Here is a 24,093-nt window from a genome sequence, read left to right on the forward strand (position 1 = left end):
GGAAGAGATGGCGGTAGGAATTTCAGTTTTTTATACTCTAAATGGTCCAGATGGGCTACAAATTTTATATCAACCCTTCTAATTCCTGAGGAGTTGCCCAGAAAAAGAGGAGGAAAATAACTGAAGAAAGGGAAAAAGCCCCTTGCGGTAGAAACAAAGTGACTCACAGTAGTTTCCTGTTCAAAGCGCCGGTAGATTTGCTCTCTCTGCTGCTGCAGCTTGTTGCTCAGCTGCTGCTGGGCCCTTTGCTCCTCTTTCTGAAGGAGTCTGAGTTCTCTCAGTTCCTGCCGCCTGCAGAAACCGATCAAAATTAGCTTTTAGGTTAGAACAACCTTTACGCTTCATTGCAAAAACGTACAAAAAAATGCAATAAACTGATCATTGGCAAAACAAAGAGATTTTTCTCACCCTCAATCCTTTTAAATCAGAGCTCTATTCTTATGTTTACCTTGAAGAACATATACGTAGTTTTAAACTGTTATTCCTCTTTAATTTTAGATCTTTAATGATGTAAAAATCAAACTTCAAATCATTTCACTTTGTATCAATCTTTTTCCTGCTTCACAAAGGTAGGCAGCAGCTTGAAAAAGCCATGATGGCGATTATTTTACATCCAAGTAGTATGCAGTTCTTCATATATACACATATACATCAATTTCAAACAGGTGCTATTGGTATGGTATTGGGTATCGGTCAATACTGCACAGCCAGGTATCGGGTATCTGGGCCAAAAAATGGCATCGGCACAACACTAGTTGTTGTACAAAATGTGGAAAAGTTCCAAAGTTGAAAATGCTTTAGTGACAATGTACACGTTTATCAGACAATAGCTGTACTGTCAGCAGGCTGAATCTTTAAAAGGGAGCAAATTAGAGATAACAGGAACATAAAGAGGCAGGAATCATGGCAGATAACCATCTGACATTTGTAAAACGTTGTGGGAGTTGGGAAATGAATGAGAGCTATTCAAGGCAGACTGCCACTTTAAACGGGTCAAGTCCTAAATTTAGATCCAACAGTGAAGCTCGCAGATGGGACACAGCCGTACCTCAGGAACCTCATCTCTTCACTTTTGGTGTCGTTATCCGTCACTATTTTTGACGTCGTCACGCTGACCTCCACGCCATCCACCATAAACTTCCGGGTCTTCTTCAGAGTCTTCTTCTGACGTTTTAAGTCCTGCAAAAATAATAAAGAATCTTTTACAACAATAACAGAAATAACTTGGTAAGAGAGAGTGGGGGAGCAGATTGTTTTACCTGCAGAGACACCGATCCTCCTTCTTTGCTTTTGGACAGGAAGCTAGAGATGGAGAGATTGAGGTCAAGGCTGTTGCTATCTGCAGCAGAGCTGCTTCCAGAGTCAGAATCCTTCTCAGCGTCTGACTTCATCACAGCGGGGCTGCCATGCTCCATCCTGCTTTCTGAATCCGTTTCACTCTCCTGGACAGAGATGCCATCCTGGGAGATGACCTCATCTACATGAGTTACCTTTTCTCCATTTTCCTTAGCAGAGACATCCTGAGAGTTAACTGTTTGATCAGAAACTTCTGAAATGACTTGACTAGATTCACTTGGTGCTTGTTCTTGTACTTCATCCTCGGCTGTGGTCTGATCCTCTGGCTTTGGCTGCTCTGACTCCTTGAGGACTTCGTCTTTTGTCTCCGACTGGTTTTCTAACACAGCCTGAGTGGAAGACTCCTCAATGCTATACCCGTCTCCATTCACAGTTGTGTTTATTAAATCTGAAGGTAAATGATCCGTGTCCGTGTTTTCGACCGTCTCATTCTTATTGTTTTGGATTATGTGTTCACCTGTCTCCTGATTTAAATCTTTGCTCTCTTCTTGATCATTTGTCTCTTCTTCTGGTTTGGCTTCTCTGTATGCAGCTGTATCTTCAGGGATTTCTTGTGATTCAACTGAAACTTCAATGCCATCTTCTTCTGCTTTTAGTTGATCTTGCTCTAGCTTGTTTTTGTCTTCTTTTTCTTGGGTAGCTTCCTCCTGTATTTCCATTATCTTGGTCTCCTTCTCTTCCTCAGTACCTTCAGCTTCAGAGGAAGATTTATCAACAGGTTCCTCTGGCTTTGACACCTCCTCACCAGAAATCTCCTCAACTTCGATTTTGTCCAGTTTATCCTTTGCAGGATCTTCTGAAGTCAAGTCGTTTCCCGTCTCTATTGTTCCAGGGACCAGAGAAGCTTCATTGACCTTCTCCTCCTCCATCTTGTCTACTTCGCTCATTCCGAGTCCTTCATCAGAGAGCTTATCGCTGCTCCGGTCTTCCCCAGGCTCAGCTTCTGTCTTTTCTGTAACAGACTCCAAGGTGGAGGGTGTAGGTGGGACTTTGTCCTCCTCTGAGCTGGCCATGCTGACATCCGATGGAGCCCTTTTGTGCCCTGGAACTGCCTGATGGATTAAAAACAAACATACATATATATTTACAAAATGTAAGACAGCAGCTAAATTATGGCAACTTTACATTTTGAAGTGAAAATTTACTTAAAAAAAAAAAAAACATAATTGGCTGAACCCCGAAGCAAAGACCAGTTTTTAAGAAATAAAAGCTTTTAGATCAAAGAGCAGTCCTAAACAGATTTGAATCAGTTTAAACAAATTTCTTTCATTCAAGTTTTTGTTTTTCTTCGGTCCATTTCATTTTTGATTTTAACATTTCATACTAATTCAGACTAATTTCATCATTTTAACATTGACATTTCAGAATAAAACCGTTTATTATCATTATTATAAAACCGTTGAATCTATGTTACCAATTTGCAGGTAGAAAGCACCTTTTTTAAGGTTTTTAATGCTCAGAAAAATCTAGACGGGTTTATACAAGTGTAGATATTAAGGCTGCCTGATATTATAAAACCTGCAATGTATGGATCCATTTTGAGATACAACATGATTGTATGACGTGGCTTTAATAATTAATAATCAAAACTAGTCCTAGATTCTTTAAAAACAGACCACCTATTGATGCTCTGCATTAAGCAACAACTGTTTCCAAAAATATTTCTCATTGAGAGCCTGAATGCATTATCCTTAAATATTTCAGTCAAGGTAGTTTTATCTGATTTTACGTTAATTAATCAGTGATATATTCTGTAGCATGACTTTTAAAAAGCAAGTTTCTGAGGTATTGTTAGCAAATGAAAATGCTTGTTTGGCCTCTGAACTGGTTCCGTTTAAGAGCCTACCGGTAGTTTGAATCCAGACCTAAAGGGATTCTAAAGCTAGAAAAAGAGGTTATTTGAACTATTAAATGAATGTTTGTTGTCAGCTGGTGAAAAACCTATGTGATGCACAAATGGGACTAAATCTCATGCTGTGATGCAATAAATTATTAAATCATCCAAAAATAGATGTTTATATTAACAAAAACATGGCGTAATCTCTGCTAACTTCAATTTTTCTGGATTAATTTGAATCTTTTTGTTTTACCTTTGCATTCTAATTCAGACCTGGAAAGGAATACAATCAATTGCTGCAGAGGAAATTTAAACCCATAAACAATAAAATAACCCACCGCTGGAGTATCAGCTTCTTCCTCCTCCTCCTCCTCTTTGCTATCTTCAAGCACTTCTGTGACTTCAGCTTTGGCCTCAGCTATAAGCTCTCTAAGAGGTCTGCTATCGGTCACACTGGCCACAAAAGGATGCTACAGGTGTGACAACAAGTGAGAGGTACAATTAGAAAAAAGACGATTTCTCTGCATGACTCAAATATCAGATCAGCTGAAAAACCAGAGGTGTGAAAAGTAAGTTAACCTGAAGAAGCTGTGTTGAATTCCACCTATTGTCCACATTTTTATCCAGCGCTCTCCTTAAGAAGTCATTAAATTCTGGAGACCTGTTCAAATATATCTGAAAGTTATGATGGCTATCAAACATCAAGAAACAATTTTATTCTTTCCCTTGAAACTTTTGACATATACAATATGAAACATGATCCTTTATCTTGAATCTGTAAACATCTCAGCGGCACCTCCGTTATCAGAATCAAACCTCCTCACCAGCGAGAGGGATGCATCAGAGTGGGTGGCTCAGACTTGGCTATTTTCAGCAACACCCTCATGGGATTCATCTCGTGGTTGGGAGGCTCGATCTGTGCCAGCTCTATGAGGGTTACCCCGAGGGACCAAATGTCAGCCTTGTAGTCGTACGGACGGTCTTTGGAGGTTTCGCACATCACGACCTCAGGCGCCATCCTGCAACATTCAGTCAATGAGTAGTACTACAACAGCAATACTTCACTTTCAACCCTCTTTTAATTTTAATGGCAAAAGAAAACTAAATGTTGAGTCTATGTTTTCAGTGTGGAATTCCAAACACAGAAGCTGAAACATTATTTAAAGCTGAGGATGTTAGTCTTATTTAATAAACAAAGCCATTTTTCTCCATCTTCACACATAATGCAACTGCAGGAGGGGAGAAAGTAATCAGCAGTGAAAAGAGGAGTGCCGTCCTATATTTAGGCTGCATGACTCACCAATATGGAGTGCCGATGAAAGAATCTCTTCTCTGTAAACTGTTGGTATTTTTAGCCGAAACACCAAAGTCAGCTGAAAGTAGAATTTAACAGTAAGAGTTTTTTTTTTTTATGACTAAATCCAACTGAAGCATAAAGTCGAACTGCCATAAATCTAAACAAGAGTGATACAAACCTGCTTTAAAAAGGATTTTTAAAAAATCTCATGTTTATAAACCAAACCTTTGCAGCTAGTTTTATCCTAACATTGCTTAAAAGGATTGTTCATCATCAAGTCTCAGTTGACCAGCTTGATAATTATTGTTTGCCAGGCTAACATCCTGACCGTCTGCCTACAGAACATGAATCATCAGGGAGAAGGCAGCTATGTGTGCTACAGTGGCTACATGAAGACTTTACTTGTGGAAAATGATGTAACCGATTTGATGCATCACCAACTGCAGCCCATCAGTGATGTATAAACAATACATGAGGGAAAAACATGCAGTTTGAATGAATCTATATAGTTGGTACAGTGTCCTGCAGAGGCATTCAGATATGAACTAAACATTTGGTCCCTTTGTAGCCATTCACAGGTTTTTTTTTAACGTATTTTAGGTGATATCTCAAAAACATGAAGTGCATATTTGGGCGGGTAAAAGGAAAAGGATTCATGATAATAAACAGTTTTCAAAAATAAGGCATATTTAGAGTCAACCAGCTTTGCACAAATAAAGACTGAAATGTTAGTTCTTTAAAAGTAGCCTAACGCTCAATCTGACAAAATGGAGAGCATCTGTTAGGGAAAAATTGTAATTAGATCTACACACTGAGGCTTATGACTAAATTGGAAGTATGAAGTTGTAACGTGACTCAATACCAAAACGTTAAAGGCGTGGGAATACTTTGAGCATCTGTAAAGCTCGCTGTCCTTCAGATAGAGACCATTCACTGAATCAAGTTTAAAAGCTTTGTACCGAGTTTTACTTCTCCGTCGAGGGACAGCAGAATGTTTCCAGCTTTCAGGTCTCTGTGAATGACTTTCTTCTCATGAAGGTACGTCAAGGCCTCCAAGGTCTGCTTACACACCACCCGGATCTGGGGCTCAGTCAGGGGTCTCTCCAGTTCTGATGATCAACAACATACACTCTCAGTAAAATGGGATTCCTGCACGGTATCCAACAGCATATAGAGGACAGAGTGCAACCTAATGTCATCTTGTGTCTACTAAATGCATCCAAGGCAAACTAGAGATATATAAGACAGTTAAATCAGAAAATATCTCCATCTAAATGTAATTACAAATAGGTGGCCTTAAAGCATCCGTGATAAAATTGAGCTAATTTACTAACAGTGAGGGGTGAAAAAAGAAAAGAAAATCCCACAGTGCAATAAAGATCTGCCAGTTGTTGCTTCAGGTTTAAAGACGACAGTATCATTTGGCATTATGGATTTTTTCCCCCATTTCTTCCTATAGATGAGGGACTTACCCAGCATGATGGCATCGACCGCACCGCCAGCACAGAACTCGATCAGAATCTATAGAAAAAAGAAAGAGGTAAAACGATACAACGAGCCATTCAACTCCGAGAACCTTTATTGATCAGCCTGTGATGACATTCTTAGGAGTTAATCAATTCGGTATCATCGGATCACAAATGGCTCCAACTCCAGACACATTTTCATTTTAGTAGAAATGTGCCGCTTCAATTATTGGTGCTCTAAAAGATTTATAGAGCTTCTACAGAAAGTTAGAGTTAAAGGCACTAAACCAACTGTTACAAGGTTCTGATAGGAGGTTTAGAAAATTGAAATCTCATCTCTAAATCAAATGTTTTATTGCGACCGTCTGTTGTTTTTACACCATGTTTATAAAAAAAAAAAAAAAGCAGTTGCTGTGCATGAAACTTTAATCTATTTGCTTTGATTTTGAATGACATTGATCCTCAACTACTTTTTTTAAAACCCAACATGTGAAAAAGTAGAGATGGACCAATATGCTGGCTGGCTGATATTTTTAGTCAATATTAAAAGGATTTTCTTACATCCATAATTGCCATGCCTGAGCCTGGAGATTGAAGCACATGTAATGCCTCTCCTTTCATTTGCCATGCATTGTTAATGTTTTGTTTGATTTTTTAATACATGCTTTTTTTTTGTTTAAATTGAGGCTTGGCTAACATTTGTTGTTATTGTGTCAGTTTTATTGTTTAACTTATAGAAGAAAGAGCAAAATGGGCTACAATAAAATGATAGGCTGTCTTGGGCTTCAGTGGAGTTGAAGACAGGCATCTATAATGGCCACACTAGTGTGTCTCCAACTTCTTCTTCAACTGACTGGAACTCTACTACGGCGGCAGCACACACACCACTCATGATCAAAGACATAGATGAAGTTAAGACCATTGCCTTAAATCTGTGGGCTAGACTTTATCAGGAACGCTGCAGAAGTTGGTACCTGGTTATGAATTATATTTTGCTCAGTGCCAAACTAAGAAGTAAAGAAGGTTGAATAACTTTCAGACTGCAGTAGCCATTAATATCAGCATCTGAGAACAAACGGCTCATAGAATCCATTGTAATGAGCTCTGAAATTGTTTATTGCAACAGCAGCTAGTTTGTTTATTTCCCCAATAAAGTAAATCTGCTGAATAATAACACTTAGATAAATGCAGGTTGTTATTTCACCCCCTCTACTGAATGTGTTTAAAGGAAGAAATACAGCTTTACAGTGGTAGTCTGGGGGGCTAATTGATTAACCTGGCAACCACTTCAACACCATTAAGCTTTGCCTCATGGTACTTGGCATTATGAGGCACCAGATGGTTTAAAAAGAAAATCTAGCCCGGGATTGAGCATTGCACTCATGTATGGATCCCAATACTGGGGGAAAAAATGGTTAAACCTGTTCTGCATTGGTGCTAGTAACAGCCGTCATGCCGTGGCCCTTAGACTTTTACTCAACAGTTGTTTAGTTACAAACTGATATCTGCCATATTAAATCCTGCAGTCGAACAAAGGAATAAATCATAACTTAAGTGGACGAGCCAGACAAAGCGGAGGCAGCTAGGCATTAATCAAGCAGCTTAAGAGACGGACTCCAGAGACATGACCTGCATGCATCTCTGAATTATTCACGGCCACTTTCTCCAGCCACCAAAACCATTCCATTATTTTCCTATAGCTGTGGCCGGTCCACAAGGGGCAGTCACATGACACCATCTGACAGGAGATAATAGGGCTTCCCAGCGCTCACAGAATGAGCTCTACATGGGTTAGTCACAAAGAATGAGCTGAGAAAAAAATAGAGATCTCAAAGCTGTGTCAGAAAAAGTCTGTGTTTAACTTTAAAAGTAAACAATCTTGAACTTTTATTTTAGGTAAAAAAAAAAAAAAAAATTGATTAATGAGGATGACTCAAAAAAGAGAAGTAAAATGAAGTTTGAGCGTTCCAGGAAAGGCGTGTACCTTACCCAAAGTTTGCCTTCATAATAAAAAGCATCCAGCAGTTTCACAATGTGGTGGTGATCGCAGGAAGCCAGGATGTCGATCTCCACCATGTAATCCTCCAACTCATCCTCGGTCTTTGTGTCAATAACCTTAGCAGCCGCAAGGGTTCCGTTCTGCTTGTTTTGAGCCTGGAAGCAACAAGAGCGAAACATTTAAAAAGTGGAACAATACAAAACAGATAAAACAGGAAAGGGGTTGTATTCAACACACATACAGATCTCAAGTTACTTTTCAATTCAAAAAGTTAAACCTACTACTTACATAGCTCTATAACACACAGAGTGGCACATTTCCTCTTGTATCTTTATTTATACCTTTCAGATCAACATTAAATGCAGTTGATCTTTTTTTCATAGATCAAATCCTATGAAAGGGGGCTGTTAATGTTGAAGCGCACCTATTTTTCCTCCAAACTTCACCCTTCCACTTTGTTTTAAAAAAAAAACAATAAAGATTAGGCCATAACATGAAATTTCTCTCCAAAAAAAAAAACCTTTATAGGATCTGTAAAACCTATCAACTTACTATAACATTAATCAGGCTTGTCTATAGCTCTAAGCCTTAGTGTCATTTCGTTCTTAAAATTAACAATAACAAGCTAATTTAATGAGAGGCACCAATGCTGTTTAAAGTATTTCTAAAACTAGGTTTTATTGCTACATTTGACTGCAGCGTCTGTGATGTACATCAGGGATTTTGCATCATAAAGGAAGTCAGTATGGAGTTGAACGTGAATGCTGTTTAAAAAATAAAAAATCTGCCCTACAGAGTTTACTAAACACAGTAAAATTATATTTTCTTCTTCTTTTTTTCTTTGTATAAATAGAAGCAGAATTAAGCAAAACATAAATAACCAAAAATGATTTCATGAAGCTTGTTTACTTCCTTCACTCTTTTAACACTGAGCTCTTCTTTATTCCCCTTTATTCTGTTACACCTCAGCTAATTATCATCACGCTATCATTTGAGGGCCTAAACCTTCACCTGGCAGCAGGATACCCTGAAGATGCTGGTAGCAGAGATGCCCAGGCATCCATGAACAAGCTGAGGCTTTTTTTTAAAGCTTGAGTTGATTTTTCTTATGTTTATGGATACAGACAAAGCGTCAGTGAAAAAAAAAAAAAAAAAAAAAGTGTGTTCACATTTCCTGCTGTGTCAGACCCTATATTTACACTTTCTGACATGACATGCTCCCCAGCTCTTTCCTTTCATACCAGCTGACGCCTGTTTGACAGACCTTTCCTAATACAGAAGCAGAATCCAGGAAATACAAAGAACTGCTTTGCTTCGGTCAGCATGATCACAGCATTTTCAAACCAACTGCCTTAAAAAAAAAAAAAAACGAGTTAATCTACCAGATAATGTTTATTTTCAATTCAGTTTTAAATTAAAGAATGTGAAACGAGTCTCTGCTTTAGAAATTCACTGTAGGTTTTTAAAGCTCTATAAAAAAAAGACACACCTCTTCACTTTGTAATGTACAATTCAACGTGTACTTCACACATGCCTGAGTTAGGGATGCTTCTCTTTTCCTTTGTGACTCATTTAAACAGCTGATTCACACTTTGCAGGCAGCCAATCCCACCACGCCTAGAGGAGGCAGCCATCAAAGGCCTGGGAAAAACGCTGGTGAGAAAAGCATTGTGATCTGAAAAAAGTTCATTCTGAACAGAGAACGTTGGGTCAGGATAAAACCGGATTTCCTCTTTAAGCAGCTAAAACTAAAGAGCTCTCCAACTTCCCTGACAATTAGCCATCTAGCTAACAACAGCAGGAAACAAACAAAAGGCAAGTTAAGCTTCAAATAGAACATTAACTGGATTATTTTTCTACAACAGTTTTAGGAAGGAAGGATCCACATCATCATAGAGCATCATATAAAACATGCCCCTCCTCAGGACCTTTCTTGCAATTCATTTGTATTATCTTCTGAAGATGTAAAACAATCTCAGACCAAAACAAACCTAAATGGTTAAGCATCCCAAGCAGAGGTCACATGTGACACCCAGGGATATAGGTTAGTGATCAACCTTAAAGTAACAGCTAGATTAGTAACTGAATGGTTCGTCACAGATCGAAAATAAACAATGAAAATCAGCTGACTTCACCTGGGGTCAACATTGTTTTCCACAGATTGTTTTTCTCTCCAAATTTATATCGGCTTTAATACATAGACTAAAGCAAATAATTAAACACATACTTAATGGATACTATTAGTTGCTTATTAGCCAGAATATAACACTGCTTTTGCAAACTATTTTTCTACACTTTAAGGAGGAAAGAAAATTAACTAGTCCAGCTATTTGCACAAGCAGCCAATAGAGCTGCATGATATCAGGAATATAGTTAATATAACTCTAGTGCAGGAAATTGCTATGGTGATAACATCAACACAATCAATTAACCTTTTTTCTGACTCTTTTCTAAGTGGTCCTTACTGCTTTCCATGATCTTTATTTAATGATTAATTAATTCACTATAACTGAAGCCAGAGCCACACAGTGTTGGCATTCACCAAAGTTTGGGTTCATCCATCTGGCCAAATATATTAGAGAAGTATGACTGTGTGACGCTTGAAACACAATATCCTACGAAATACTGCAAGCAAGCATGTTGCACACACTGATATTTGTGCTGATGGTGCAGTTTGATATATGGCACAGCTCTCATATGCAGACATGCCAACTGTGCTCAAAAAACAAACAAAAAACAAAGGTGGGCTTCTCCAAAGAGTCCCTCATTGTAAATGAAGGGACTGGAATTCTGCAGAAATGTATAGGAAAGGGGGCAACACAGCATTCCTACGAATCTCAAGGACTTTAAATTCTAGAAATTAAGAGCAGGACAGCAAACTGTTTAAATTATGAATCTGTACATGGCTGAAATGTAAAACGAGTACTTGGAGGCTTTACATAATAAGCATCATGGGTTAAAAAAAAAAACACACCTGGCCAACCATAGTACAGAACATGTGACACTTTGTGAGGCCCATGAGATAAAATCCTAACAGGAAGTCCAATAAACAGGCAGAAGTTACAGGTGTAAGACAAAGGACAGTGGTAGTAGAGCTCATGATCAGACATCTGTCACAGTCACTCTGCACCTTTGCTGCTTTATTGTGACTAGTGATCTCTAGTGTTGCACTATTAAGTATGATCGGTGGTCTGAGGGCGATTACCCTACACCACCGATTATACCTCACCACCAGAAACTTTCAAGATTTAGGCTTCGATATCAACCCAGCTTTATGCCCACATCTGATGTAACTCAAGCTCATACGGCTCAGAGAAAGCTGAGAGGTCATTAAAAAAAAGAGCAATGATGAATTGAAACTGTCACAGCAATATTACACATGCATTTTGCAACAGTACAAGAAGCTTATGTCCTGAAGTAGTCATTTTGTACATCTTGATACTAAAAACCTGTCCCTGGATAACAGGCAAAAAAACACTTTGTTTTGCATGGCAGCAACTAATACCGAATAATACCTGCAACAGTGTATTGAAAAATCAACAACTACATACAATCAAAGGGTGTGACTTTACTTTCCAAAGCACCTGTTCTGCCTGCTTTGCTATTTGACTGCTAATAGTTCTCTGATGTCTAGTAACTCAATTCAACAATGCGATTGTTAAAGCTGGGTTTATTCAGTAGCTATGAACCACGCCTTCTATAATCCCTGAGTGAGCACATAAAGCCTGGTTTAAAAAGGAAAAAAAACGTGTTGTTCAGATTGCTGTAGCCCGATGAAGGAAAAAAAAAAACTTTAATCAATCTTAACATTCCAGTAAAAGGAGGCGGGTTGGCAGCTTGAAGATCATAAAAAGAAGCCAACTTTTATGAGAAAATGTAAGCTACTAGTTTTAACCCTTTAAAGGGAAAGTTATCATTTTTGATCATTTGACTTACTAATGGAGTCCCTCCCCCTGTCCCTGAGTGAGGTCTAGAAGCACTAGATCTATATCGAGCCATTCAGCAAAGCTCCTGCTACATGACTGTACATCTTATTTTGGCATTTGACCAATTAGATGAGCGCTTGATTAATACATTACCTACTGGAAATTAAGTTGAAAAGCAAAAGCTAACAATTCAAAAAAAAAAAAAAAAAAAGGTAAAAAGGGCATTGAAAAGTTAAAAAGTAAAGTTCAAAGTTAATAAGCCAAGCTAGCAACTATATTTAGGTTTATAAACTACAAAAAGTAAGAGCCAGTATCGGCATTAATGCCTCTAAGGTTATGTTGGACCAAAAAAAAAGGGTTCCTTTCACTCTCAGTGTTTTTCATGAATTTCTTATAGAAGAAACTCTTGTTATTTTTCTTAATATATTGGGGCAAATTGGCATTTCCTGTTATTACATTGACATTTATTTTTGTCATCAAAATATCTATTATTTTTATGTAACAAACGTAATAAAGTCTGGTCCTGGATTCCAATAACACTATTGCACTGGTGTAACTTTCTGAAGGACTGGTGTGGACATGTCCCCACCAGCTTTGGGCATGGAGGGGACAGTCCCCACCAATCATTTCAGCTTTTTTCCCTTTCCGCTGATTTACCGTACTTTAGCCAACAGTAACTGGGGTTGAGTACAGCTAACTGTGCTCAGTGTTTTCAGTCCGTGTTTTTTCCACGCTCTCCCGCTGCTCTCGAGTCCCACCTCTTGAAATGTCATCAGATCTGTCGCTTTGGGACAAAATATTATTTGCGGTCACTATTCACTGCATACAGAGTAGCTACGAGGAGGAGAAGAGACACAGCAGCACTCAGTGAATTTTAACTGGCAGATACTTCAATATATGTTTCAGTAAAAGTTGGGAGACGGGTTGGTTAAAATAATTAGAGATTCCACTGAAAAATCCTTTTTTTTTTTTTTTTTTTACATATACGGAGCTTTTACAGGTAAAAATTACAGCAGATTGTACATTTATATACGTTCAAAAAGCTGGGCTTCACAAAAGACCATTATTCAGAGTTATAAAATGAACACATATCTGTTGTTTTCTTATTGAACAGAGAATCAGACTGCAGAGCTCCTAGATATATTGAAAATGATTTTCTCTAGTATCATTATATTGGTAGACAGGTTCGTAAATCTGTTTTTAAGCAGAGCAAAGACACAATTAGGGACAGCCGTTGATTTAAAGGTGAAACATATTTACTGGGATATGAAACATGCAATAAAATATATCTCCAAGTTTACAAGAAAAAAAATGCTGTGCTATAATCAAATTCAACATATCTCTTTTTTGTCTTTTTTTTAGTTCAATAAGACTCAGAAATAGCTGTGCTAGCAACCCAGAGACAGCCAGACTCAGGACACAGACTGACAATTAAAATATAAGAAAACTATAAAAATGGAAGCACAAATAATAAAAATCAGTGTGTTGCTGTGACTTTGGCTGTCAATGACGTTTGACATCTAAATTGGATTTTGCTGCTTGTGAAGGAGGATAATCACTGATGGAAGAGATGCATGGATGCATGGATGGATGGATTTGAAGTTATGTGATATATTGATGTTGGCATTGGTATCAGCTGTTATTCGACATTTTTTATACATAACCCTTTATAAATAAAGCATTAAAGGCAGGCATCTGTCTATACCTATAGACAGTGTATCAGTGTATTGTGGTTCTTTTGTGTTATAGGAATAGGAAAGCATTGAATAAATACATGTTTGAGCTAATTTTTGGAAAACATAAACCCTATTGAAAGCATTCAGGTTGAGTAGCTGTAGGTTCATCAGCCCCCATCATTACAGCATCCCCACCAACTTTAATCTTTAAAGTTACACCCTTGCACTATTGGCTGGATATTTGGATTTTCAAAATAATTCCCTATAAAGGGTTAAGCTAATGAGACTATGGGCCGATCAGAGGCCCTCACTGCCTTCAATTCAACAAACCAACAGCCGGATCTATGTGAATCTAAGTGGAGCTAAAAAGAGAAAGCGGATGTAACGTAAAGCTCTAACTTACCTTGTAGACTTTCCCAAAAGCGCCATCTCCCAGCTCACCGATAATCTGCCAAATTTCCTCCGGATTCACGTCCCTGTGCACATGTTCATACTGCTTCTTCTTTTTATCCGGCCCAAGCTTAAATATCTTCCGAAAATTGAAGAAAGACATCCTGTTTTTTTTTTTTTTTTTTGTTGTTGTTATTCTGAATCTAAGTGCTGTGGATGCGGTGTTTTCTATCAATCCGCCAGCAAAACGTAGCGGTCCTTCCCGACGCGGAACTTAATATCGGAGTAAGAGAGCATCCGGGCATGAAATAAACATTGACAGGCCCTCTGCTGCAGCCATTCAGCTGAGATAATATCAATTATAACTTCCCCAGGCAGCAGTTATTCACAATCACATCATATACAGAAGCTCCGTCACAGGACGCTAGCGGAGGAGGTGGAGGAGACGGAGAGAGGAGCTCGCGGTGCTCAAACGGAAGCGTTTCCGTTTCATACAAAATTAAAAATTAAAATAAACCCGGAATACCGACGATATCCTCAAACCCGGAGCGACATGTTTACCGTTTGGCACGAGCGATGTAAGGGGGAAAAAATGGACACAACACGGATCTCAGGCTTCGGTGGCTTGACCACACCGAAGTTAGCGGACTAACTGAAGCAACGTGCCTACTTATCAAAACTTCCGCTTTCTTTTCAAAATAAAAACTGGAATAACAAAAAAGATGATATAGTATATTTTATTTTTATAAATTGAATAGAAATTATAATAAGTATGTGTTTTGAATTAACGCGTGACGATACATGGTTGGATTTTTGGCCTTGTGTTTGTTAGCGCGGGATGTTAAGCTTTTATTTTAAAAGATAATTAGCGTTATTTCCGTCGCAGATGGTGCTGTCAGTACTTAACTTGACGTATTAGTTGGCGGCGTCCGTTTCCTGGATCTTCTTGCAGGAAGGTGCTCCGCTCAGCCCAACCACGCATGCTGATTATATTAATGTCGTCATGAACAGAGAGAAATAGATTTTTTACTTCCTCACATATTCATGTCTTTTTTACTATCTTTTTAAACTCTTAAGTCAAAATAAATAATAAAAAATATTAGCCTGTGGTGGCTTTCTACATACTTCAAATACAAAATACATATTAAAAAATAATCTCAAAAATCTTTTGCCAACTGTTTATATTATAATTCTCGGATGACTGATAATCCCCAAAGGGGGGGGAAATCCACAGAAAAAGAAAATGAATATACAAGTGGGTAATACAGGCTGTTTAATATCATATGTCTCACCAGAAAGTAGCATATGTGTTAATAGTAATTATTGAAAGTAGAAGGGTGGAGATTAGTTGACGACCAAAATTAGTTTTGCTGATTTAATGAAGGAACAAATGGCAACAGAAGCATAAATTCAAAAACAACAAACAGGAAACCAAAACATCAGGAGACACCAGGGAAAAGCACACAAGAGGAGAAGGTAATTAAGAGAAACCTGCACTGATGAACTGCAGAGGAGCTGTATATATGGGAGAAAGAACAAAGACTGGGGTAATCAGCTAACAGGGAGCAGGTGTGGATAGAAGCAACTAGAAGAATGACAAAACAGAAAAGAAACCAAAGACCCAGAAAACAAAATGACAGCATCTAACAACACTGCTTTTCTCATTTTCAGGGGGGCTTAAGACATTTAAAATAAAGATAAATTCATCACTTTGACACACACTTGCTGTTTCATGGCATACTGTAATTTATGGTAAAAAAAAAAAAAAAAAAAAAAAAAAAAAAAAAATAGGCTCACCGCATTGCATATTCAGTATGAAGTCTATAAATCATGTAACATATTATACAGATCCATCGCAACAAAATTAGTGGATTTAATGGAGTATAATAATGCTATAATTAGATATTAAGAGGTTTAAAAACACAAACACCCACACATACATCATCTGATGATGTGCCAAAAGTGTTAAATTGATGATGTACATCAATTTACTTGATGTGCTTGTATTTATTACATTGTTATGGTAATTACATTTTACATGTAATATTAAGATTTTACACCAAGACTGAATAACAAGTACATGTCTGTTAACGCTATTTGCAAATTGTGCTTATATATATATATATATATATATATATATATATGTATATATATATATATATATATATATATATATATATATATATATATATATATATATATATATGTATATATATATATATATATATATATATATATATATATATATATATATATATATATATATATATATATATATATATATATATATATATATATACACTCACCGGCCACTTTATTAGGTACCCCATGGTAGTAACGGGTTGGACCCCCTTTTGCCTTCAGAACTGCCTCAATTCTTGGTGGCATAGATTCAACAAGGTGCTGGAAGCATTCCTCAGGGAGTTTGGTCCATATTGACATGATGGCATCACACAGTTGCCGCAGATTTGTCGGCTGCACATCCATGATGCGAATCTCCCGTTCCACCACATCCCAAAGATGCTCTATTGGATTGAGATCTGGTGACTGTGGAGGCCATTTGAGTACAGTGAACTCATTGTCATGTTCAAGAAACCAGTCTGAGATGATTCCAGCTTTATGACATGGCACATTATCCTGCTGAAAGTAGCCATCAGAAGTTGGGTACATTGTGGTCATAAAGGGATGGACATGGTCAGCAACAATACTCAGGTAGGCTGTGGCGTTGCAACGATGCTCAATTGGTACCAAGGGGCCCAAAGAGTGCCAAGAAAATATTCCCCACACCATGACACCACCACCACCTGCCTGAACCGTTGATACAAGGCAGGATGGATCCATGCTTTCATGTTGTAGACGCCAAATTCTGACCCTACCATCCGAATGTCACAGCAGAAATCGAGACACATCAGACCAGGCAACGTTTTTCCAATCTTCTATTGTCCAATTTCGATGAGCTTGTGCAAATGTAGCCTCAGTTTCCTGTTCTTAGCTGAAAGGAGTGGCACCCGGTGTGGTCTTCTGCTGCTGTAGTTCATCTGCCTCAAAGTTCGACGTACTGTGCGTTCAGAGATGCTCTTCTGCCCACCTTGGTTGTAACGGGTGGTTATTTGAGTCACTGTTGCCCTTCTATCAGCTCGAACCAGTCTGGCCATTCTCCTCTGACCTCTGGCATCAACAAGGCATTTCTGCCCACAGAACTGCCACTCACTGGATGTTTTTTCTTTTTTGGACCATTCTCTGTAAACCCTAGAGATGGTTGTGCGTGAAAATCCCAGTAGATCAGCAGTTTCTGAAATACTCAGACCAGCCCTTCTGGCACCAACAATCATGCCACGTTGAAAGTCACTCAAATCACCTTTCTTCCCCATACTGATGCTCTGTTTGAACTGCAGGAGATTGTCTTGACCATGTCTACATGCCTAAATGCACCGAGTTGCCGCCATGTGATTGGCTGCTTAGACATTAAGTGTTAACGAGCAGTTGGACAGGTGTACCTAATAAAGTGGCCGGTGAGTGTATATACCTATATATATATATATATATATGCACATATGAAAGTCTATATTGTGATTTAACTGCTGGAGGTGATTGTTACACATAAATATGAATCTGACTGATGGGCATGGGAAAAGGGTTGTCTGATGATTATTTGACTTGGATGTCCAATAAAACTCTTTTTTAAAGAAAAGTTTAATAAATATTTAAGATATTTGGTCTCTTAAAAATCTTTTTTTTTTTTTTTGAAAATATTTTTTATTGTTTCAAAGCTGGCTTTTGGCATGTCATGAATGTGTTAAGAAGTTGTGTTTGCTGTGGTAACTTTGGATATTTAGTAAAAGCAGTATTTGTAAAATTTTCAACTTTTATGGTTTTATTTTGATGTGTAGATGTATGTGCACTTTTCAGAGAGCCCAAGGTTGCAGTTTAGTCAGGGTTTTTTTATTGTCAGTGCACATTTAATACAGCACTGGATGTGCATTAACAACACTATTGTTAAGCAGATATGTTATATAGCCTGCATAATATAAGACAATAAAAATGAACAGTCAGCCCATATCACATTGACAATTATGCAACAAGGTTATTGTGTTGTAGGTTAGTTAATCTTTAACTTTCAATTGTTCTGTTTTAACTATGTCTTTGAAGTTTATGAACTCTTAGGGCTAATGGTAAATTCTTTTAATACACAATAGACACATCTAAGGGCTTCAGAATACTTAATAAGGGGACATTCTTTTAAATCCTTAATTTAAAAAGATACATACTTAAATGCAATTAACCAAATGGTGGTACTTTTGCTTTTGTTTCATTCAGATCTCTCATTTTTGAGCTTATCGTTGCACTGCATCACATTACACTAGCAGGCTGGCCTCTTACTGGAAAGCAGAAGATGATGTCTCACATTTAAACTACTTATCTCCATAAAATTATTGTTTTTGTTGGATTACTAGGACTTGTCCTGTCAGGCAATGTGGAAAGAGGTCACTGATCTCATCTCAGGGTGCGGATTTCATTATCAAGTCCTCCATTCATGGTCAAAGTGTTAAGGGAACACGTCAAAACCTTTGGAGAAATGGAAAATCCTAAAATGTGCAGAAGTCTGCAGAAAGTTGTTCTGTAAATGATTTACAGTTGTCAGCTGGGACCAATGTATTTCTGAGAAAAACATTTATGAGTAATAAACCTTTTACTGTAAAACAGTGAGGTAGTCACCATGCATGGGTAATTGTTTAACTTAAGTAAAATAAAAATACACCTAAATAAAATATTCCCTAGGGAAAGCAGGGTGGACTTGGGAGTAAAGAAACAAATGAATGTTTGCTATGAGCACACTTGGTGTGAGGGATTGCTTTCAAGTCATTAAGTCGATGCAATCAGCTGGTTTCCCTTAGATAGAAAACTTTTAAACTATCTGACTGTATGATTTGGTTGAGTTGTCTCTGTAAAGTTCCTTGAGATGACATGTGTTGTAAATTGGTGCTATATAAATAAACTGAATTGATGTGTTTGCATATTTATTGTGTAGCAGCATTTTACTATCCTAATTTGAGCAAAACTGACATTATTTTTCTTGTGTAATGAGTTGGTTATAATCTTTAAGTTTGTTTCTTTTCAATATAAAACAGGGGTCTTCAACGTTTTCCAGGCCAAGGACCCCCAAAGCGATGGCGAGATGGAGCGGGGACCCTCTAATTATATATATTGTATGAAACTGGTCCTATAGTCACTCTATTACAGATGGAGTAATGTTTACAAAAGTAATTTGGCCCTGGGATTATTAAAGTATTTCTGATTCTGATTCCTGGTTGATGGGACAGGTGTTTTAGAATGAAACTGTGTCCAGCTTGAAAGAGCTCCTGTGTGTCACTGAATGTGTGCATTGATGACTGAAAGACATCTTCTGCCTCCATTTATCTGTTTACTACAGTGTGTTGAATTCATGTTAATGTGTATTTAAAGACATTTAGATTAGTGGAAAAAATTGCAGGGGCGAATATAAAAAGAAGTCTAATCAACTAAAACTTTCACGACCCACCTGCAGTACCTCCGTGGACCCCCTGGGGGTCACGGACCCCCTGTTGAAGACTTCTGATATAAAACATTTGTTTGGTATCCCAGTCCAAAGCCCATTATGTAATATCACCAAAAGATTTATTAAACATGATTATATAAAAATTATTAAATTAAAAAGTTATTTCTATCATATTTTGTCACATGGCATCTTGTAAAAACCGTTGTGTTTTTATAAAAAAGGAGACTCATTTTTTCCAGTCACCTTAGTTTTAACTGACTACAATAAGATATAATTAATAGAAAGGCAGAAAAAAACATTTTTATTTAAAAAAAAATCAATGTTACTTGAGAAAATCTATTTATTAAATTAAGGTCTTCACTGGAGGCATGTTATGTTACAGTAATTTTATTATGTGATCAGGCCAATGTATGTTTTGCAAAGCACAACATTTTCTTTATGAAAAACAGTTTTGCAGTGCAAACAGTAATTTGCTCATGTCTGTTTGTCACATAAAGGTATACTGTTTAAGCTGTGCATTTTAAAGACAAATATACTAGGTCTAATAAACATGGTATTTTTCCATGTTTAAGTAAGAGTAAAACTCACCTCGGAAAGGGTGTAAAGCACACTAAAAACACTAATACAAAGGTTTTTCATCACTGTATAGGAAATGTAAAATGAACCAGTATTTTACACACACAAATCTTGTCATGAAAGTTTAGACCTGCTGTAAAATGGATATGCGATTATTCAAACTCCCACTAGAGGGAGGCAAAGTCCTATATCATGAAGGGTTGCGTCACTGACGAATAGATATAAAAGAATATGATATAACTTTGAATAACTTGTTACATGGATATCAAAACACCTTTTCCTGTTCAATTCGAATTTAATGCGTGAAGATCTTGTTTTTTATCATTTCACAAATAATGTTTTTAACAGTAGATATACTTTATAAGTCTGATTTTATTATTTGTTTTTATTTTCTTTTTTATTTAATCAGGACAGAGCACATTAATGAACAATCTTATATTTCTGTACAGATTGTAAATGAGCGAGATTGTCGCATACTTGCTAATTTACATCTGTCATCCTGAGGTAGGAAGACAAAACAACACAAGATCACATAATACAATATCAGTCAAAACGCATAGACACACATTCAGACAATGACATACAACAATAAAATTAGTGAGTGCCTGACTGGGAACTTTTAAGAAACTGTTTAAGGTGCTTTTTAAATGTGCAATAAGTGGGACATTCCCTGATGTTTGTTGTGAGGCTGTTCCAGAAGTGCCCCCCTCTGACTGATAAAACGGTTTGTCCAAAGGTTGTTCTTCTGTGGGGGATCTCTAAGTCTCCTCTAGAAGAGGCTCTGGTGCAAATATGTCTGCCAGGTCTAATATAGGTATAAAGTGGAGGTGGGGCTAATCCATTCAGAACTTTGTAAATTAAACAACTATTTTCAAAATGTATAAAATTTTCAAAATCAAGCATATTATATTTTTTCAAAATATTACACTGATGGAATGACAGGGGCTTTTGATCAGAGATTTTAAAAGATTTTTTGAATAATATTCCTATTGGTTTTAAAGTTGTGTCTCCAGTGAGTGTGTAGGTTGTGATGCAGTAGTCTATGTGTGAAAATATCATTGAGTGTAGGAACATTTTAGCAGAACCGATTGTCATCGATGATTTGATTTGCTTAAAATTACATATATTAAATTTAATTGTGTTTGCAGTGATTTTGATGTGTTTTTTAAATTAAAGTGTTGTCTCCAGTGTGACCCTGTGGTACTTGAACTTTTCTACAAGCTCAAGTTCCACTCCCCCCAGGATCACATTGGACCGCTCAAGTTTTATGGGTTTTTTTGTGAACATCACAGTTTCCTTTTTGTTCAGCAACAGACATGATTGTTGCTGAACATCAATATTGGTTATTTTTTTTGTCTATATGTTGGTTCATAATTATTTTTTTTTTCTCCTTATCTGGTATTTTACTTGATGCACCTTGGTCAACTATATGTTTATACACACATATATATATATGTATATATATATATATATATATATATATATATATATATATATATATATATATATATATATATATATATATATATATATATATATATATATATATATATATATATATATATATATATATATATATATATATATATATATATATATATATATAAGGAACTGTGAGTCACTGAATAAGAGCAGGCCACAACAACAAAATTAAATTAACAAATTTATACCATCCATATATATATATATATATATATATATATATATATATATATATATATATATATATATATATATATATATATATATATATATATATATATATATATATATATATATATATATATATATATATATGGGGCCTGCTCTTATTCAGTGACTCACAGTTCCTTCAGAAAATGTCTAAAAATAGTAAGTTTTTTGTTATTTATTTTTATATTTCCAAAATGTAAGACAACACATTTCATTATATGTTTAAAGTTTTGGAGAACTTTAAATCTGGGTTAAGTTTTCAAACAATATCATCTTTTAATTTCCCACAGAGTACTGTCAGCATCCACCCTTTTTAACCACAACACAAGTGTATAAGACATGGCTGTCCACCTAAACTGCAGATTGAGAAAGGGGAAGTTTATTTCAAAGCAGCCAAAGAGTCCCATGGTCACTCTGGAGGAGCTGCAGAGCTTCTCTGCTATGGCAGGAACTATTGAATCAGGAACTAATAGTGTGCAATTCACAACTCTAGTAAAAGCAGTCTTTGCAAGTCTGAACCTTTCAACCTGCATGTAAGATGTACCTTGACCCCACGATCCCCAAGAGAAACATGGTGGCAGCATCGTAGTGTAGGGATGTTGTTTTTAAGTTTGAACAGGGAAGCTGGTCAGGTGTGATCACAAATGGAGGATAACTGATTTTACAAGACAACAACCCTCAGCAAACAGCAAGAGTTAAGTCTAATTGAGGATCTCTTGCAATATCTAAGTATAAAGACTCTCTAGATTCAATATAACAAAAGACCCAAAAAGACTTCAGACTGATTCTTTGCTAGCGTTTTGAGTTCGAATGACACATAAAGGCCCAATAAAGTTCATGGAAGTGTATTGTTATGTGCAAAAATGTGAAAAAAATGTCAAGTGGCCTTTCAAAGCACTCTTAGGTGTAATCTTCAACTTTTTAAACATCTCTGCTGGAACTTGATTTGTGTCATTTTTATTGGATAATATATCTATTAATCTCTATGTAAGCCACTGTTTGAGTAAAATGTTTATATGAAGTAAGATGAAAAACATTTTCAATAGAATATAATTATTTCTGCTGGAGGTTTCTTCCTGTTAAAAGGGAGTTTTTCCTCTCTACTGTCGCTACAAAAATGCGTAGTGTGAGGGATTGCATTCGAGTCAATGAGTCGATGCAATCAACTGGTTTTCCTTTTATAGAAAACTTTGAATCAATATGACTGTATGATCTGGTGAACTGTAAAGCGCCTTGAGATGACATGTGTTGTGAAATGGCGCTATATAAATAGAACTGAATTGAACTGAATAGAATTGAATTATTTCTGTTTTTATTGACATTGAAATTTCACATTTCATGCCATTTGTTCTCAACTGTAAAACATTGCAAGCAATGACTCTAAAAGCATAGTTTAGGTATACTGTATGCTTCACCTCTTTTTCCATAACAAATATTTGTTAATGAGATCTTTATTGCAGCTCAAACAGTAGCAATGTAATTAATGTAACAAGTTTTGCGAGGTAGATGAGGTCTGGTGTTTGTTTATTTTGTGAAAGACAGGTTTCTCTGTGGTTTTTCTGTCATTCATCCTTTATGACTCATCAATACATGAAAAACGTTTGTGGCCCGTGCGCTTTAAGCTTTTTTTTTTTTTTTTAACAGAACTTAATGGAATGCCAGGCACTCCGGCTGAGCAACTAACCACCAAAAGTCCCTTGCTGAGATAAAGCTTTACATTTGCAAAAAGAGGTATGATTACAATCTTTGAAAATGATATATTACAATGTATGAGTTATTTTCTTCCATCCAGATCAAGTGTAGTATCTGTTCTTATCAGTTTAATACCTGATACGTCCCATACCTGGGGACCATATATTGAAATGATTTTTGGAACAGGGAGATGGAGTAGGGGCTTGCTCTGTCCACTCCACACATCAGCCTGGTATTGCAGTAGCTCCAGGAACAGTGCACAGTCAATGTTGACTGTGTCTTATACTGTATGAAGTACAGCTGCCAGCTGGGGACCTATAAAGTGTCGTCTTAAACTACAAAGTTTCATATATATATATATATATATATATATATATATATATATATATATATATATATATATATATATATATATATTTTTTTTTTTTTTTTTTTTTTTTTTTGAGATGCGCATCATAGCCTCAAACTGCTTCTTCTTTTTCACAGCCAGGTTGTACTGCTTTCTGAGGACAATAATTTTAACAGAGTGGTCTCAAAATTATGCATTTTTGTATTACTGATTATGAAAATAGGTTGATGGGTCTTTGAATAACCTGTTATAGAATGGCAACCTGAAAAATGCCTGTATCTATTATCATTTAGTAAGTTGT

The 24,093-nt window shown here is 36.6% G+C and overlaps 1 protein-coding gene and 1 non-coding gene across 4 annotated transcripts in view; one reads left to right on the plus strand and one right to left on the minus strand.

Annotated features, from left to right (window-relative positions):
- The window catches only part of slka (STE20-like kinase a), a 28,868-nt gene extending 14,255 nt beyond the window's left edge, over nt 1-14,613 (minus strand). For 2 of the 3 annotated variants that reach the window (XM_038296561.1, XM_038296558.1), the window contains exons 1-11: nt 13,961-14,612; nt 7,946-8,110; nt 5,963-6,011; nt 5,450-5,599; nt 4,494-4,566; nt 4,018-4,212; nt 3,773-3,854; nt 3,532-3,663; nt 1,260-2,408; nt 1,049-1,179; nt 168-291 (exon numbers count right to left, since the gene is read on the minus strand). In XM_038296561.1, the coding sequence (XP_038152489.1) occupies nt 168-291; nt 1,049-1,179; nt 1,260-2,408; nt 3,532-3,663; nt 3,773-3,854; nt 4,018-4,212; nt 4,494-4,566; nt 5,450-5,599; nt 5,963-6,011; nt 7,946-8,110; nt 13,961-14,110 (2,400 nt within the window). In that variant the 5' untranslated portion in view covers nt 14,111-14,612. Of the gene's footprint in view, nt 1-167; nt 292-1,048; nt 1,180-1,259; nt 2,409-3,531; nt 3,664-3,772; nt 3,855-4,017; nt 4,213-4,493; nt 4,567-5,449; nt 5,600-5,962; nt 6,012-7,945; nt 8,111-13,960 lie in introns of all 3 variants that reach the window. The other variant, XM_038296559.1, reaches the window with a different exon arrangement.
- An 8,912-nt stretch (nt 14,614-23,525) lies between these two features.
- Nucleotides 23,526-23,709, plus strand: LOC119790875. The gene has a single exon (XR_005281779.1). It is a non-coding gene; the product is annotated as a U2 spliceosomal RNA (small nuclear RNA).
- Nucleotides 23,710-24,093: the final 384 nt, after the last annotated feature.

Source organism: Cyprinodon tularosa, unplaced genomic scaffold, assembly GCF_016077235.1.
Source record: "Cyprinodon tularosa strain WSP-4 unplaced genomic scaffold, ASM1607723v1 ctg372, whole genome shotgun sequence".
Classification (NCBI taxonomy): domain Eukaryota; kingdom Metazoa; phylum Chordata; class Actinopteri; order Cyprinodontiformes; family Cyprinodontidae; genus Cyprinodon; species Cyprinodon tularosa.